The sequence below is a fragment of the Hemiscyllium ocellatum genome, chromosome 45 (genome assembly GCF_020745735.1).
Source record: "Hemiscyllium ocellatum isolate sHemOce1 chromosome 45, sHemOce1.pat.X.cur, whole genome shotgun sequence".
Lineage (NCBI taxonomy): Eukaryota > Metazoa > Chordata > Chondrichthyes > Orectolobiformes > Hemiscylliidae > Hemiscyllium > Hemiscyllium ocellatum.
In genome coordinates, this window is record NC_083445.1 from 9,945,514 (window position 1) to 9,962,403 (window position 16,890).

Sequence of the window (16,890 nt, forward strand, 5' to 3'; positions counted from 1 at the left end):
AGATTCAGAATTAAATTCCAAACAATTGCAACACATGGGCAGGCCTGCAGGGATAAATGCCAGCAGAATGGCACCATGGTCCAAGAGGCCAACCCAGACATGATGGGCCGATTGTCCTCCTCCTGTACCATAACAATTCTGTGATTCTCTGACATGGAGGGGTCCAAACTGTGGCAGCACGTTTGATTGCAATCTGCAAGTGATGGTGCAAACAAAGCGAGCGTGAAATGAGAGAAATCATTTTCCACACAATTAGGGTCTGGAATACACTGGCTGAAAGTGTGTTGGAGGCAGGTAAGGTTCAATTCAAGAGGGCATTGACGATTAATTTGATAGGAATACATTGCAGGAATACAGAGATTGGCACTATGTGATCAAAGTGGTGCTGGCACAATGTGCTGAATAGCGTCTTTCTGTAATGTAACAGTTCTGTCATTTTTAATGGGGAACTACAAATAAACGATGGAGGTGTGGAAGGAGTAGCAGGGCTGGTTAAATAATAAACTTTAAAGAAGCACATGGTATCTGCTAAAGATTCCAAGGAAAATGCTCAGAAGGTCAATGCTAAGCTGTGCCATCACTAGAGGATTAGGAATAGCTTCTCTATCGGAAAGTCATTCTGAGGCTATGCTCCTGATTGTTTCATGTCTCCTGCTGGGCAATGGAATTGTGGAGGTCTTGGATGAGACGGGGTTATGTATAGATGATTAAATGTCATACAATAAAATAATGAACCCTTGGAGCATGGGACAGGTGGGTGAGGACATGTGATATCAGTGACCATGAGTTTGTGCTTATTGAGATTATGGGGTAGGTTGGACAGGGGACTGGGAGGTTATCTGAAAGCTTAAACCTTACAGTGCACCCATCGCTACTTACCTTGTGAATTCACAACTTTACAATCTCCTTCTCTCCAGCTCACTCACTCACTTGCAGTCCCCTCGAATCACACAGACTCACTCTAGATTCTCCCAGGTATAGCACCCCCAATGTGGGGTGGGGGGAGATATCCTGGGAATGTGGGCCAAAAGGATAGGCATTTCAAAATGGAGAAAAGCTCTTGAAATTGAGCACAATCGGTCATCCTACTAATCAGGTCAGAAGTCACATGCTCCCAGGTTATAGTCCAGCAGGTTTATTTGAAATCACAAGCTTTTGGAGTGTTGCACCTTCATCAGGACTTCACCTTACGAAGGACCAGTGTTCCGATAGCTTGTGATTTCAAATAAACCTGTTGGACTTTAATCCTGTGTGTGGACTTCTGACCTTGTCCACCCCAGTCCAAAACTGGCACCTCCACATGATCCTACTGATGGACAGCTAGCGCATAGCTTATAAGTACCCACTTCATATGTTCTATGGGTGACACGACTCAGTTTGGTTAGCACCAGCAAGATCAATTCCACTCTGCCCACATTCCCTCAACCCCAAACCTCCCTCCCACCGCTGCCCAACCAAAGTGTCCCAAGGATTCAGAGAGAGACAGAGGGAGACAGACATAGAGAGAGAGACAGACAGACAGAAGGAGACAGACATAGAGAGAGACACACACACAGAAAGAGAGATACAGAGAAAGACAAACAGAGAGAGAGACAGACAGACAGACAGATAGAAAGAGTGAGACACAGAAGGAGAGAGACAGAGAGAAAAAAAGAGAGGCAGAAAGAGAGAGAGAGAATTTTGAGCAATCTAACTAGAATGGGAAAAGGGTTTGTCAATTCCTTATTATGTAACATAAAGTCTTCCTCATACTTTTCTGACCATCTGAGGCTGTTTTCTTTTCGCTCTCTCTTTTTGCAGCATATTCAACGCCCAGCTCCTCCTCTGCAAACCGGTTTGTCAGTATTGGACCACGAGATGGGAACTTTGTAAATATCCCGCAGCAGTCACAGGTTAGTGGAATGCCTTCTGTTCACAATCTCCACAAAGTCCAGCTAGACAAGAGACATATGCCAAAGATTACTGTCAGGTACACCACACCTCTCCTGGTTATGGTGAATGTAGCAGCTTTCCTGGTTCGGTTTCAGAATGATGTTACGAACAGCTGATTTCCTCAGAAGTTGTCCTCAGGTTAAGGAGAGGCAAAGCAATGTACACCATTTTGGGAAATTCTAGCATCTATTCATGAACTTTCCTGTCCCTGCTCCTGCTGACTTTTCTTTTTATCTTAGGTAGAAAAGCAAGCAGCAAAGGGAAAGCGTTCTCCCTCATCTTATCCTTCCAGAGTTGACATTTGGAGTCTGACAGATGCATAATGAATGAGAGATTTTTAGTCGTAAGAATATCGAGCAACATTGTTGAATCTAGGATCAAATCAGGGTGAGAAAGGATTAGATCAAAGATGTGGCAAATCAGACAGTAAATGAAAAGTCACCATAGTCCCATTCTCTCATCTTAGAGAGAGAGAGAGGCAACTGGTGGTTGCTTAACCTGAGGGTCACCACACCTTAGGTGAGGGGCAAGATTGAGAAGGCAGGACCTTCATGGTAATCTCAGTCAGCATAGGAATTGAACCCCACATCATCCAACCAGCCATCTAGCCAACTGAGCTAGCTGCCCCCAGATCAGAAAGTAGGAGCGAGTCAGATAGGGCAGTATACCTGCTGTAAAGATTGGAGATTGTAGAAGGAATGAATGAAAGTGATAATGAGAACTACCCCCATTTTGAAAATAAATGAATCAATTAATTCTTGCAGAAGACTATATTTCAATAGAGTGCAGTGGGAAAAGCAACCTTGCATAGAATGGCATATATTTGCTGTTGAAGAGAATGGAGGGATTGGATTGATTAAAACAGTGACGATAGTGACAGCGATTACTCAGAGAAGTAGAAAGGCTGTAGCCAGAAGAAAACAGCGAGGTTATTATAGGAATACTTCATAATGATCCAACATTCCCTTGTCATGTAAAAGTAGACATTGCTGGAGAAACTCAGCAAGGTCTGGCAACATCTGTGGAGAGATAGAAAACAGAGTTAACATTTCGGCTGTGGTCTTCCACAGTTATGGAGAAGAGTCATACCAGACTTGAAATGTTAACTCTGTTTTCTCTCTCCACAGATGCTGCCAAACTTACCGACTTCCTTCAGCACTTTAATTGCTATTTTGGATTTCCAATATCTGTGGTCTTCCGCTTAGCTTAAATTGTGATATAGTGCCTGTATGAAAACCAAAGGATTTAAAAAGGTCCTCATGAAGCCAGTATAATATAATTTTTTTCCTTATTCATTAGTGGGATGTGGGCATCATTGGCTAGACCAACATTTATTGCCCATTCTTCATTGCCCTTGAGCAGGTGATGGTGAGCTGGATTCTTGAACCATTACAGTCTATGGGCTGTAGAGACACCCACAGTGCTGTTAGTAGGTCAGATATACAAAACAGAGATCTGTGGGATACCATTAAATAATGAGAAGGCGGTCAGCTATTGAGCACCTTCTTGCGTAACATAGAAAACCCATCCTGCTTCAGATTCCAGTAAAGTTTAATCGCTCAGATAAGTTGTATAACCACAAAAATGTAAAGATGCCAGAACTGTAAAGCTTGATTCTCTCTGCAACAAGGCCTCCATCACCCCTATTACAAGCAAACTTACCAACCTAGGAGCAGCACGCCAATCTATATAATTGAGAGTTGACCTTTTGATACCACAGATGAAATTCGCATAATCCAGGTCAAATAGCCTGTGCCCAGGCTGAATCCAATAATTCCAGTAGTGGGCTCTTTCAATATCCTGGTGGGCTCCCAGCTCATTTTAAAGGAATGGGCAATATATTAACAGCTTTGAACATGACCTTTGAAATCCATTCTTCCTGCTGTATAAGGCCATGCAAACTTCTCTTGAATCTCACTTGAGCTGCTTCACAATTTGCAACTTGCCCATCCACACTTTCTTCCATGATCAAATCTTAGTCACGATAACCAGAGCAAATTATTGTTTTCAGTTGCAACGGGAATACTGACAATCAATATGAGGTCCTCCTGATGTGCAGTTGGATTCCTGACTCCCATCACCTAAGGGATGGTAGTTGGCTGTGGTCTAGACTGAGTTGGGAAGTTTCTTGATCAATAGAAAGCTTTCTTTCCCTCCTCCCCCACTGCACATGTTCCCCTGATAACAGCCCTGATTGTGCCAAATATCACACCCATAACCAGCCGTGGGTGGGATTTAAACATCACACCTCTAGGTTGTAAGTCCAGCATCATAACCACTACACTGACATGCATTTAGCAGCTACTGCAGAAGGAAATCTTGCCTATCCTCTTGATGGCACAAGAGCAGTAATCTGAAGTGTTGGACGGCAGGCTTCTATTGGTTAGATTGGTTCAGATAAGAGAAAGTTGGAGGAATTTTGTGGTTTTAGTTCTTTAGGTCATTGCAAGGTTAAGCATATTTATTTATTTGACGCCAAGGAAGCTGGGAAGGATGGTTTGTTTAGACTTTGTTGTGGCTTGAAAATGTGCCAATAGAGAGAAAAATAACTGCAATTAAACAAGCTTGACCAGAATCTAAGACAGGATACGGTGAATGTGCAGAAATGAATGGAATATTGTTCAGTGTTTGTTTTTGCATTGTTTAATGAATGCAATATGAGATGAACCCACAAGGCTGAATGCCAATTTATATAAGATTAAAAACAGGCTTTGTCATAGAATCATAGACCAGTACAACTTCAACAGTGGCCATTCAGCCCATTATGCCTGTGCCACTACTTTGAGAGGTCCATCCAATTGGTCCAACTCTTTCTCCTAGCTCAATGCATTTCTTCTGCTTCAAAAATATATCCAATTCCTTGTTGATAGTTGCTATTGGAGCTGCTGTCAAAGTTGTTTCAATGTCAAAAATCCATCGCAATCCTAAAACTGGCATTGAATTGACAGTGGGTGGCCTAATGACAGGTTAATGTGGAAAGTCAGTGTGTCATTTTGGGCAAGGTGGAATGATTTTTTTTCATGGTTGGCATCGAGAGGTGTTGCAGTAGGTGGTGTGGTCTGTCAATTCACACTGTACCTGAAGATACAATCCAAAGGAGTGAAAAATATTGTACTCTTAATGTCGAGATATTGGTGACAGAGAAAAATTCATATTAAACTGTAGTATAAATACAACATTTAAAAGGCATCTGGATGAATAGGAAGGGTTTAAAGGGATATGAGCCAAGTGCTGGCAAATGGGACTAGATTAGTTAGGATATCTGGTTGGTGTGGACGAGTTGGACCGAAGGGTCTGTTTCCCTCTATGGCTGTATGACACTTTGATAGATTGCACACATTGCTTCTAGCGTGTTTCTGGTATGTTTAAGATAATTAATTGAGAAACCAGAAAGAAGAAATCAGGATCCATAATTTGGGATTCATCAGAGATTGACAGATTTCTAGACATTAAAATCAACAAAGGATATGGGGATAGTGCAGGAAAATGGTGTTGAGGTGGCCAGCTATGATTGAGTTCAGTGGTGGAGTGGAATTGAGGGGCCGAATGGCATATTCCTGCTCCTGGTTCCCAGCTATGTTTCCGATGTGCAGTGCAAGATGATGAGAACAGGAAAGAAGGGACACGGAAATTAGAAAGTCCAGTTCAGGCCATCCACCTTGTGCTGGACGGGGTTGGAGAATGGTGACCGATGAAGAATTTCAGGTTAGACAATGACTGATGGTCCTTGAGGGTCAGTTACGAAGGTGCAAAAATATGCAATTTGGTGTATGTGGCACTGAGAAGGAGTAGCATAGGAAGTTCCACAGACACACGGATTTTATACTAATAGCAATAAAATAGGAAGATATGTATATGACAAAATGAGAGAGAAAAAAGACCAGAGGAACAGGGAGGATTAATTATCGGATATCAAGCTTTTGTTGCAAAAACAGAAATTGTTGGAAAAACTCAGAGGTCTAGGGGTTGATTCTGCTTTCTCTCTCCATAGATGCTGCCACAACCTGCTGAGTTTCTCCAGTTTTCAGATTTACAGCAACCACAATTTCTTGTTTTCTATTTAAGCTTTTGTTGCACTTTGTCCATGAATGTATCCCAGATATACCTGTGTTGCAGGAGATTATACCTGCATGATAGTGGATTATACATACGTGATAGTGATTATACCTGTGTGACAGTGGATTATACCTGTGTGACAGTGGATTATACCTGCGTGACAGTGTATTATACCTGTGTGCCAGTGTATTATACCTGTGTGACAGTGTATTATACCTGTGTGATAGTGGATTATACCTGCATGACAGTGTATTATTACCTGTGTGACAGTGGATTATACTACGTGATAGTGGATTATATCTGTGTGGTAGTGTATTATACATACGTGACAGTGAATTATACCTGCGTGATAGATGATTATACCTGTGTGCCAGTGTATTATACCTGTGTGATAGTGGATTATACCTGCATGACAGTGAATACCTGCATGATAGTGGATTATAACTGTGTGCCAGTGTATTATACCTGTGTGACAGTGGATTATACCTGCATGATAGTGGATTATACCTGCGTAATAGTGAATTATACCTGCCTGATAGTGAATTATACCTGTGTGCCAGTGTATTATACCTGTATGACAGCAGATAATACCTGTGTGATAGTGGATTATACCTGCGTGATAGTGAATTATACCTGCATGATAGTGGATTATACCTATGTGCCAGTGTATTATACCTGTATGACAGTGGATTATACCTGCATGATAGTGGATTATACTTGTGTGACAGTTTATTAGACTTGTATGACAGTGTGTTTTACTTGAAAACATTTGTGATACATCTGTGCAACAGTGTGTTGTAACTGCACATCAGTGTGTTATACCCGTATGTCAGTGTATTATAACTGTGCATCATTGTGTTCTAATTGTACACCAGTGTGTTATACCTGTGTGTGACATTTTGTTATACCTGTGTGTCAGTGTGTTATATCTGTGCACCTATATTTGTGTGACAGTGTGTGTTATACCTGTACAACAATGTGTGTTATACCTGTTAGACAGTGCATTATGGCAATTTGTTATACCTGTATGACAATATTTTGTATCTGTTGGCCAGTGTGACAATGTGAGTGTATTAGACCTGTTTGACAGTGTGTTATACTTGTGCAACAGTGTGTATAATAACTGTGTGAGAATATGTTTAACCTGTGTGTCAGTGTATTCTACTTGTGTGACATCATGTTATACATGTGTGGCTGTGTTTTATAATTGCGTGACCGTCTGTATCCCATGTGTTGGTGCCTTTACGCTGCATTATATCTGTGTGACAGCATGTGTTATATCAGTGTGTCATTGTGTGCTATACCTGTGAGTCAGTGTGTTACACTTATGTAATGATGTTCTATTCTTGTATGACAATGGGCTGTATCTGTGGTCAGTGTGAAATATACCTGTATGACAATGGGCTGTATCTGTGGTCAGTGTGAAATATACCTGTATGACAATGGGTTGTACCTGTGGGTCAGTATGACTTATGTCTGTATGACAATGGGCAGTACCTATGGGTCAGTATGAAGTATATCGGTGTGACAGGGTATTTTGACAGTATGTTATACTGGTGTAACCGTGTATGTTATAATGCTGTGACATTATAGCAAGATTGTGTGTCCATGTGTGTTGTATGTGTGTATCACTGTGTTATACCTGTTTGGGAGTGTGTTTTAACTGGATTAGATTAGATTAGATTCCTTACAGTGTGGAAATGGGCCCTTCGGCCCAACAAGTCCACACTGACCCTTTGAAGAGCAACCCACTCAGACCCATTCCCCTACATTCACCTCTGACTAATGCACCTACGCTACAGGCAATTTAGCATGGCCAGTTCACCTGATCTGCACATCTTTGGATTTTAGGAGGAAATCTGAGCACCTGGAGGAAACCCATGCAGACACGGGGAGAATGTGCAAACTCCACACAGTCAGTTGCCCGAGGGGGGAATTGAACTTGGGTCTCAGGCGCTGTGAGGCAGCACTGTTAACCACTGAGCCACTGTGCTGCCCTTGTGTGATATTATATCATACCTGTGTGACCATGTTTTATACCTGTGTGCCAGTGTCTTTTACACGTTTGACAATGTTTTAAACTGTGTGCCAGTGTGCGATACCCATGTAACACATGTTATACCTGCTTGTCAGTGTATTATACATACGTGACAGGGTGTGTTATATTGGTGTTACAGTGCACTTTACATGTCTAACAGCATGTTATACCTGTGTGACAATGTTTCGTTCTTGTAAGTCAGTATGAATTATACGAGCATGACAGTGTGCTACACATATGTAACAGTGTGTTCTTCTTGCATGTCAGTGAATGTTGTGTGACATCGTGTGGTACACCTGTGTGAAACTGTCAGAATTTTGTAACTCTGTGTGTAACATCTATACGTAGCTTCATGTTGCACCTGTGTGAAACAGTATATTATGTGGGTGTTAACCAGACCACATCATTATGGCTTGTTCTGATTGAGTGAAATTGCAGGAAATTATCAGCCAATTTTATATCTCACCCAATCTTTATTTCCTTTGACTTTGACTCACATCTGAGCATGCTTTCGGCTGAACCATGAAGTGAAGCTGAACAGCTGAAATGGGTTGGCAGTCATTTCCAGTCACTGAAAATATGAACCCTGCTGGCAAGAGTCAAAGTAACAAAAATGCTGTGCAAAGATAAACAAAATGTGAACTATTTATATAATGTTAGACAAAAGAGAAATTGTTTGGGAATGAAATCAAAGGTTTATTTTTCAGAAGTTTAGCTTAAAGTGCTTCCTTTTAGCATCAGTTTATTCCGTTAGAAGGAATCTTGCTTCTGGTTCTGGGTTTTCTTGTCCCATTCAAAGAATTGACAGCAATTGAAGACTGACATTATTGTGCAGCAGTGCAGACATGCTGCACTGGCAGAAGTACGTCCCTTTGGATGGGATTTTAATGAAGGCCCTGTCTGGCTATTTTTGGTCTGTTTGTTCTCTGATATTGTTCCCTGCTGCCTTTTAAATACTGATGCATCACCCCACTTTCAAATCTGCCAGCATTATCAAAAGTGCTTGTCCTTCCATTCTATCTCCCTTGGCAAACCATAGCACCTCTATGTCTGAACCTGGGGTTCTGGTTCTACTACAGTGCTCTGACAACCAATATCAACATTGGGAAAGGTGTCCGTGGTACTCTGATGAGGGTAAAATGATGACCTTTTCCACATTCACCATCCATTGACATCTTTAACACTGTTGATCATACCATCCAACTCTGACATCTCTCCTGTTGTCCAGTTAGGTAGAGGCACAGACCTAGCCTGTTTCCATGTTCCTCTGTTCAGGAATGACCATACTACTCACTGCCACGGTTTCTCTTCTTACCTCCATTCATTGGCGCAGCATCTTCCAGCTTTGGCTGTTCTGTACATCAGTTAAACATCGGGAAGACCAAAATCATTATCCTGTTGAATCAGTGCCTATAGCCACCAGCTTTATCCCTCGCTGATCACTTCCTTTGGCTGAACCTGAATCATTTGACCCCATGCCAAACTTCCAGCCTTCCCCCCACCTCATATCATCACCAACACAAAGACCATCTTTGCTGGCATCACCTGTCTCCATCTCTGCTGCAGGTCTATCTGCTGTTGAAATCCCTAACATTGGGCTTATTATTTCCAGCCTCAACCGATGATTCCCCTGGATGTCCTCCCATCTTCTACCATCCCTCCCATCATCTTAATAGCGCATTCTAACTTGTACCAAGACCTGTGGTCCAAGATTCACCAGAGCCTTGATTTCAAAATTCTCATTCACATGCTCAAATCTCTTAAAGCCTCGCCATCTGTCTGACTTTTTTCAGGCACCCAACCCTCTGCTTTCCTCCAGCTCTGGCCTCTTATCTATCTCCCAGTACCTCCATCCCACCATTGTCAGCCATGTCATGGTGAGCTGCATTGCCAATCTTTGGAATTCTCTGCCTAAGTTCTCTCCATCCCATAATGTTCCTCTTGACCTTTATGATAGTCCTTGAAACTGACCCGCTTTGATTCAAGTGCTGAATTTCACTCATTTGTGGACACAAAGAAAACAGGAGTAGGCCATTCAGCCCTTCGAACCCACTCACCATTCAGTATGATCATGGCTTATCACCCAAGCCAGTCCCCTATTCCCCCTTTCTTCCTATGCCCTCATTCCTTTAGCCATAAGAACGTTATGTACCTCCTTCTTGAAAAAGTCCTTTTTTAAAAATCATTCATGGAATGAGGGTATTGCTAGCTAGAGCCAGCATTTATTGCTCATCCCTAAATGCCCATGAGTCAGTTAAGAGTCAGCCACATTACTGTGGGGTCTGGAGTCACATGTAGGCAAGACCAGGCAGTTTCCTTCCCTAAAGGACATTAGTATCTATCTTTGTATCTCTTTATGTGACTCAGCGTCAAATTCTGTTTGACTGTTGAGCCGTGTTAGTTTAAGTCACTATATAAATGCAACTTCTTGCATCTTGGAGGACATTCTGCAGGGAAGAGGAGAAAAGAAAAGGACATTTTACAGAAGAAATCCTTGATGAAATAGTGAGACTCTCCTCCTCAGAAGGTAGACATAAGAGGTTGGGTCTGGCTGGGTTTGATGGATTTTTGATAGACAAGAGAATCACTGATTACAGGGTGGTGGCGGACAGGGAAATGGAACTGAGACCACAGCTAGATCAATCATGATCCTATTAAATGGGAGAGCAGGTTCACGGGGCCGAATCACCTCCTCCTGTTTCCTATGCATGTTTCCTCTATGCACACTGCACACTCACAAAAATAGGAAAGAGCAGAAGGGGCGAGGAAAATCAGGAAGTCCGGTTTAGCTGACACCTCGATTGAGACTTCAGAACGGTGTCAGAGGGGGTGGAAGACAGTGGAGGAGAAGGAATCGCCCAGGTTTCAGCTTGGAGGGTGTGTGTTGGATTTTGTTGACCATACAGAGGGTGACAAAGCAAGAACCATGCTGGCCGGTGTATTTGGAAATTAGAAGGAAGAGGAGAGGGAGGTTTACGGAGAAATTAATTCTATAATAGTAGCAATAAAGCAGAGAGATGTGAGCGAGTGAGAGAGAGAGAGAGAGAGAGAGAGAGAGAGAAAGGCCAGAGGAAGCTGAAGGATTATCTATCAGGTAACAACCTTTTGTTGCTGTGTAACAGGGACACTGTTTGGAAGAAAGCTTGCATTAAATATGAGGCTAAGCCATGACAGACAGCAAGATTGGAAGAGAGATCAATTGCTTTCTTTAGGCTGAACAGGAATGGTTAAAATTGCCACAATCCCAAAGGAAGGAGTGACATTAGGAGAGGCCAGTATTTCACTCTGACACAACCACCCGGCTTTAACACTCCCACTCATCAGCGTACTAATTGGGTGGGGCAACAAGAAGAAAAATGAAATAGAAATGTGCTTTTATGGGAAACAAATGTGAAGGCGGAAGATCACCAGAAACATTTAAAATAAGTGATGTGAGGTTTCAGGAAATCAGTGCATTTTTGTACAAGGAGCCAATTGTCCAGAACTCCTTTTTTTCACCGACTCTGCACACATCAGCAAGTATTTTATATTGCAAAATACAGAGAAAAGAAGGGAATAAAAGATTTCCTTGATCTCAGAGTTGGAAGGGGAATTGGAAAAATCAAGGGGCCTTTTGTTTTGTAGTTAATATGTGCAAATGTTCATTCCATCCTGGAAGACCTGATTAATGAGGCATTGAGGTGAATGGGCCTTGGATGCTTTTTCCATTGAAGGTGAACTGTGCCACTGCTACTCCAGGCCATTAGGTGAAACCCTCGTGGTTACTTGACCCACAGCACTGCTTCTCATTACCTTTCTGTCATGGACCACACTCCAAACCAGTGTCTTCCCTGGTGGCCATTCTCAGTTACACTATGACTTGACATGCAACAGAGCTCTGAGGTGTGCTGTATGCAAGTGGTTTCTCCTCACTCTTTTCAGTCAGACTGCCAATTGGAGAACTGACAGACTTTTCTCACGGTCAGTTCAAATGAGACCCTTTCACTTACCACTGTTTCGTCATGTAATCTGAGAGTTTCAGTGGCGTCAGAGTAGTCCAGCTGGGGTAGGCCATGAATGGAGACTCTTAGCTGCACACAGCAGGATCTGCCTCTGTGCCTCCTGTCAGGGTGAAGTGGACCACAAATGGTCCCAGATTGTATTGTTTAGAGCATTGTTCAAGGAGTCTAAGGGGACAGTTCGCTGTTGGAGGTTTGGGAAAAGAGCAGATTACATTGGCAAGATGCCAACAGTCTTCAAACAGCACAGCACACGACCATTTGGGCCATCAAGTCTGTTTAGTTTCCAGTGAGCAATCCAGTTAATCCCAGCACCCCCTGCTCTTTCTCTACATCCCTCCAAATTTTACCCTACCAGTACTTTTCCAACTTCTTTTTGAAAGTTGTATGATTTGGAGCCTCAAATTTGTTGGCTTAGACCAACTTAGACAATAGCACATCAAAGCACCTCCAAGAGATGAAGTAAATCGGGAGTGAGTGGGTACAAAATCACAAATTTACAGGAGAGAAGGAGGCCTTTCTGCCTAGCTTCCATGTGCTAGCTCCTTGGGATTTTTTTCTTGCTCCATAGGTCAGAGGTTTCTTCCTTTCAGGTAATTTCCACTGGGGCTGGTTCTCTGTCCTTTCAGGTGGATCATAACATTGCACTGCATTATAAAATAACGTCTTCGTGTGTGACATTCAACTTGAGATTTAAAATGTGTAGACTTTGGGAGAGAGAAGAAAGACTAAGTGAGAGAGGTCAGGTATTGCAGAGTTGTGAAAAAGTAGAAGCCAGGAGTGCCTGTGATCACTGAGTTACAAAGCAAGGAAAGTTTAAAGATTAACCCAGTTATCCAATTAGAGTCATAGAGTCTTAGAACACAGAAACAGACCCTTCGATCCAACCAGTCCATGCTGACCATAATCCCGAACTAAACTAGACCCACCTCCCTGTCCTGGGCTCATATCCCTCCAAATCTTTCCTATTCATGTACATATCTAAATGTCTTTTCAACATTGTAACTGTACCCACATTCACCACTTCCTCAGGAAATTCATTCCACACATGAACCACCCTCTGTGTAAAACAAATTGCCCTCCTGTTTTTTTTAAATCTTTCTCCTCTCACCTTAAAAATATGCTTCCTGCACTTGAAATCCCCCACTCGAGGGAAAAGACACCTGCCATTCACCTTATCCATAGCCCTCTGATTTTATAAACCTCACCCCTCAACCTCCTATGCTTCTGTGAAAAAATTCCCAGCCTATCCAGCCTCTCTCCATAACTCAGACCTTGCATTCCCAGAAGCATCCTGGTAAATGTTTTCTGAACCATGTGCAGTTTAATATCCTTCCTGTAACAGGGTAACTAGAACTGGACACTGTACTCCAGAAGTGGCCTCATCAACATCCCGTTCAACTTCAACCTAATGTCCTAACTCCTGTACCCAATGGTCTGAGCAATGTAGGTGCACATGCCAGATGGCTTCTTAATCACTCTTATCTATTTGTGATGCAAACTTCAAAGAATTATGTGCCTGAACCCTCTATCTCTCGATTCTATAACACTACCCAAGACCTTACTTCTAATTGTATAAGGAGAAAGTGAGGTCTGCAGATGCTGGAGATCAGAGCTGAAAATATGTTGCTGGAAAAGCGCAGCAGGTCAGGCAGCATCCAACGAACAGGAGATTCGACGTTTCGGGCGTAAGCCCTTCTTCCTGAAGAAGGACTTATGCCCGAAACGTCGAATCTCCTGTTCCTTGGATGCTGCCTGACCTGCTGCGCTTTTCCAGCAACACATTTTCAGTTCTAATTGTATAAGTCATGCCCAGGTTTGTTTTTTTGATCTGCACTAATAGAGGCCACTGGGAGTATGAAAGAGCCATTAGGATGCAGAAGGTGTCTCCATTTACAGGAACACCAGAATTAAGCACCATGGAAAGACAATGGTGATGGTTGTCTGTTATAGTTCCCTCAGGGAGGTTCTGTCGGTGTACCTATGTGCTATGTGCTCATTTACCTTTATGTTGCAGCCTGCAGCCACAGAGGGTGATGAGCAAACCTCCAATATTCTTTTCATCCTATGGCTACCCAGGAATCTCCACTATTCTGTTATTAACAAGCAGAGGAGGGATCTGCAGCTCGATACTCCAGCTGTATGGTTGTGTTACCAATATACCTCCCCTGACCATCATATCATGGAGCGGGAATCAGACCCAGAGCTCTGGTTCAGAGGCAGGGGTACTACCCACCAAGCCACAAGGATCTCTGTCAGCTGAGATGTCCCATGGAGGATTCAAGGGAAACCTCTTTTCACAGGGAGTGCATAAATGTGGGACAGGCGTACCACACAGAGTGGGTGAGGAGAATAGGTTGGATGCATTTATGGAAAAGTTGGACGAACAGATGAAGCAGAAAGGAGCAGAGGGTGTATTGATTGAGTGAAATGAGGAGAAGATCTTATATAGGTTTATAAAATCATGAATGAAAAAAGGTTTGAAAGGAACCTGAGGGGTAACTTTTTCACACAGAGGGTGTTCATTTGTGGAATGAACTTCCAGAGGAAGTGGTAGATGCAGGTACAGTTACAGCACTTAGTGTCATAGTCAGAGAGATGTAATGGATAGGAAAGATTTAGAGGGATATGAGCCGAACGTGGGCAATTGAACTAGTTTAGTTTGGGAAATTTGGTAGGCATGGACGAGTTAGACCGAAGGGTCTGTTTCCGTGCTGTATGACTCCATGACTCTAAATGAGGAAGAGGCATGCGAGGAGGCTAATCCAGTCACCCAAAACCTGAGCTTGCAATGTTATCCACTTCCTGAAACTTACCTTCCTCGTATTCGTGAATGATAAAAGACTGAGTCGAAAATAAACAGTTTGGCATGTGGCCACCCTCAGTGTTTTACGCTGGGAGGGAATGTGTTGGTGAGAGATGGAGATGTTGGGATGGGAAACAGGAGGTAGGTTATAGTTGAGACCCCCAGCTCTCCAAATTTTCATCAAATAGTTCAGATGGTATGGTTGAGGCTCTGCATTGTCTACCACCAGCACCTCCCCACCCCCACCCTGGTCAATGATTGTGTTCCACTAAAGCCATCTGGAAGCATTTAGTGTTCGAAACTGTATAAATCTTCAATGAAGACTGGTATAATGCATTGCACTTCCATGGAAACCTATTTTGAACCATGTGCATTGTCTATTTAAGTAGCCCATGTGACACCTCTTCCACTCTGTTCCACATCTGGGAATGTTATTTTATTGGAAGAGTACCCACCTTGGTAAGAATTCAAACTAATATTCCACATGCTGGAAAAGGAGCAGTGATTGCTTAAATGTGCATGAGCTGAAGACTCCTCCAACAGCTTGCATCTATATAGCCTGAGTGCTTTATCCCCGATGAATCACTTTTGAACTGGAATCTTGCTAAAAAGTGAGACATGTTTCTGCAGCTTCCTGTCTTACACTCATCAGGACAAATGCAAGAATGCTGTGGAAATGCATGCCATTCACTCTTTAATGCAGTGATGTCCCTGTAGGTTATGTACCTTTCCCCTCTAGGCATTGCTGTCAGTGAGGAAAGCCCCATGCTGAAGAGTAGTGAGGAGCTTGAGCCCTGAAATCCACAGACGGTTTGTGGAAGTGAAGACTCGATCAAGGAAGAGTTTCCAGCACTACAGGTTGGAGATGACTTGGAGAACAGGCGAATAGTGAAGAGAAGGATAAGAACAAAGAACAAAGAAAATTTACAGCCCAGGAACAGGCCCTTCGGCCCTCCAAGCCTGAGCCGATCCAAATGTACTGTCTAAACCTGTTGGTCAATTCCTAAGCATCTGTATCCCTCTGCTCCCCACCTACTCATGCATCTGTCCAAACGCATCCGAAATGAACCTACCATGCCTGCCTTTACCATCTCTGCCGGCAACGCATTCCAGGCGCCCACCACCCCCTGTGTGAAGTACTTACTGCGTATATCCCCCTTAAACTTACATCTCTCACCTTGAAAGCATGACCTCTCGTTATTGAATCCTTCACCCTGGGAAAAAATAACTTGTCTCTATCCACCCTGTCTATACCGTTCATGATTTTGTAAACCTCAGTCAGGACACCCCTCAATCTCTTTTTTTCTAATGAAAACAAACCTAACCTACTCAACCTCTCTTCATAGCTAGCGCTTTCCATACCAGACAACATCCTTGTAAACCTTCTCTGCACCCTCTTCAAAGCGTCCACATTCTTTTGGTAATGTGGCGACCAGAACTGTACACAGTATTCTAAATGCGGCCGAACCAATGACGTGTATAATTTTAACACGATTTGCCAGTTCTTATACTCAATACCCCGTCCAATGAAGGCAAGCATACTATAAGCCTTCTTGACCACTCTACCCACCTGTGCAGCAACCTTCAGAATACAATGGACCTGCACTTCCAGGTCTCTCTGCCCATCAACTTTTCCCAAAGCTCTTCCGTTCATTGTATAATTCACTCGAGAATTAGTCTTGCCCAAATGCATCACCTCACATTTGTCTGGATAGTGATGGTGATGTAAATTATGTACAGCTGAACAGGAACAAGAGAAACGTGTATCCATAGTACTGAGTCCAAGAGGGGAGAAGGTAGTAGCACTGAGCAGGTAGATTGCAGGGATTTCAGAGCCCATTTGGCCTCACTGGTCCGTGCTGGTGTATTTGCTTCATACAAGCCCCCTCCCATCCCTCTTCACCTCACCCTATTAGCAAAAGCACTGCCTTCTGTCTTATGCATTTATCTAGCTTCCTGTTTAAGGGAGTTTTTTTTTCAATTCTTTAATGGGGTACCAGTGTCACTGACAAGGCCAGAATTTGTCCCCCATCTCTCATTGCCCTTGAATTGAGTGGCTT

General features: G+C 43.0%; 1 protein-coding gene across 1 annotated transcript in view; it reads left to right on the plus strand.

Moving 5' to 3' along the window:
• nfixb (nuclear factor I/Xb) overlaps positions 1-16,890 on the plus strand; it is a 425,963-nt gene that overhangs the window by 381,878 nt on the left and 27,195 nt on the right. The window contains exon 11 of the mRNA XM_060855041.1: positions 1,801-1,892. Within this exon, the coding sequence (XP_060711024.1) occupies positions 1,801-1,892 (92 nt within the window). The remainder of the gene's footprint in view (positions 1-1,800; positions 1,893-16,890) is intronic.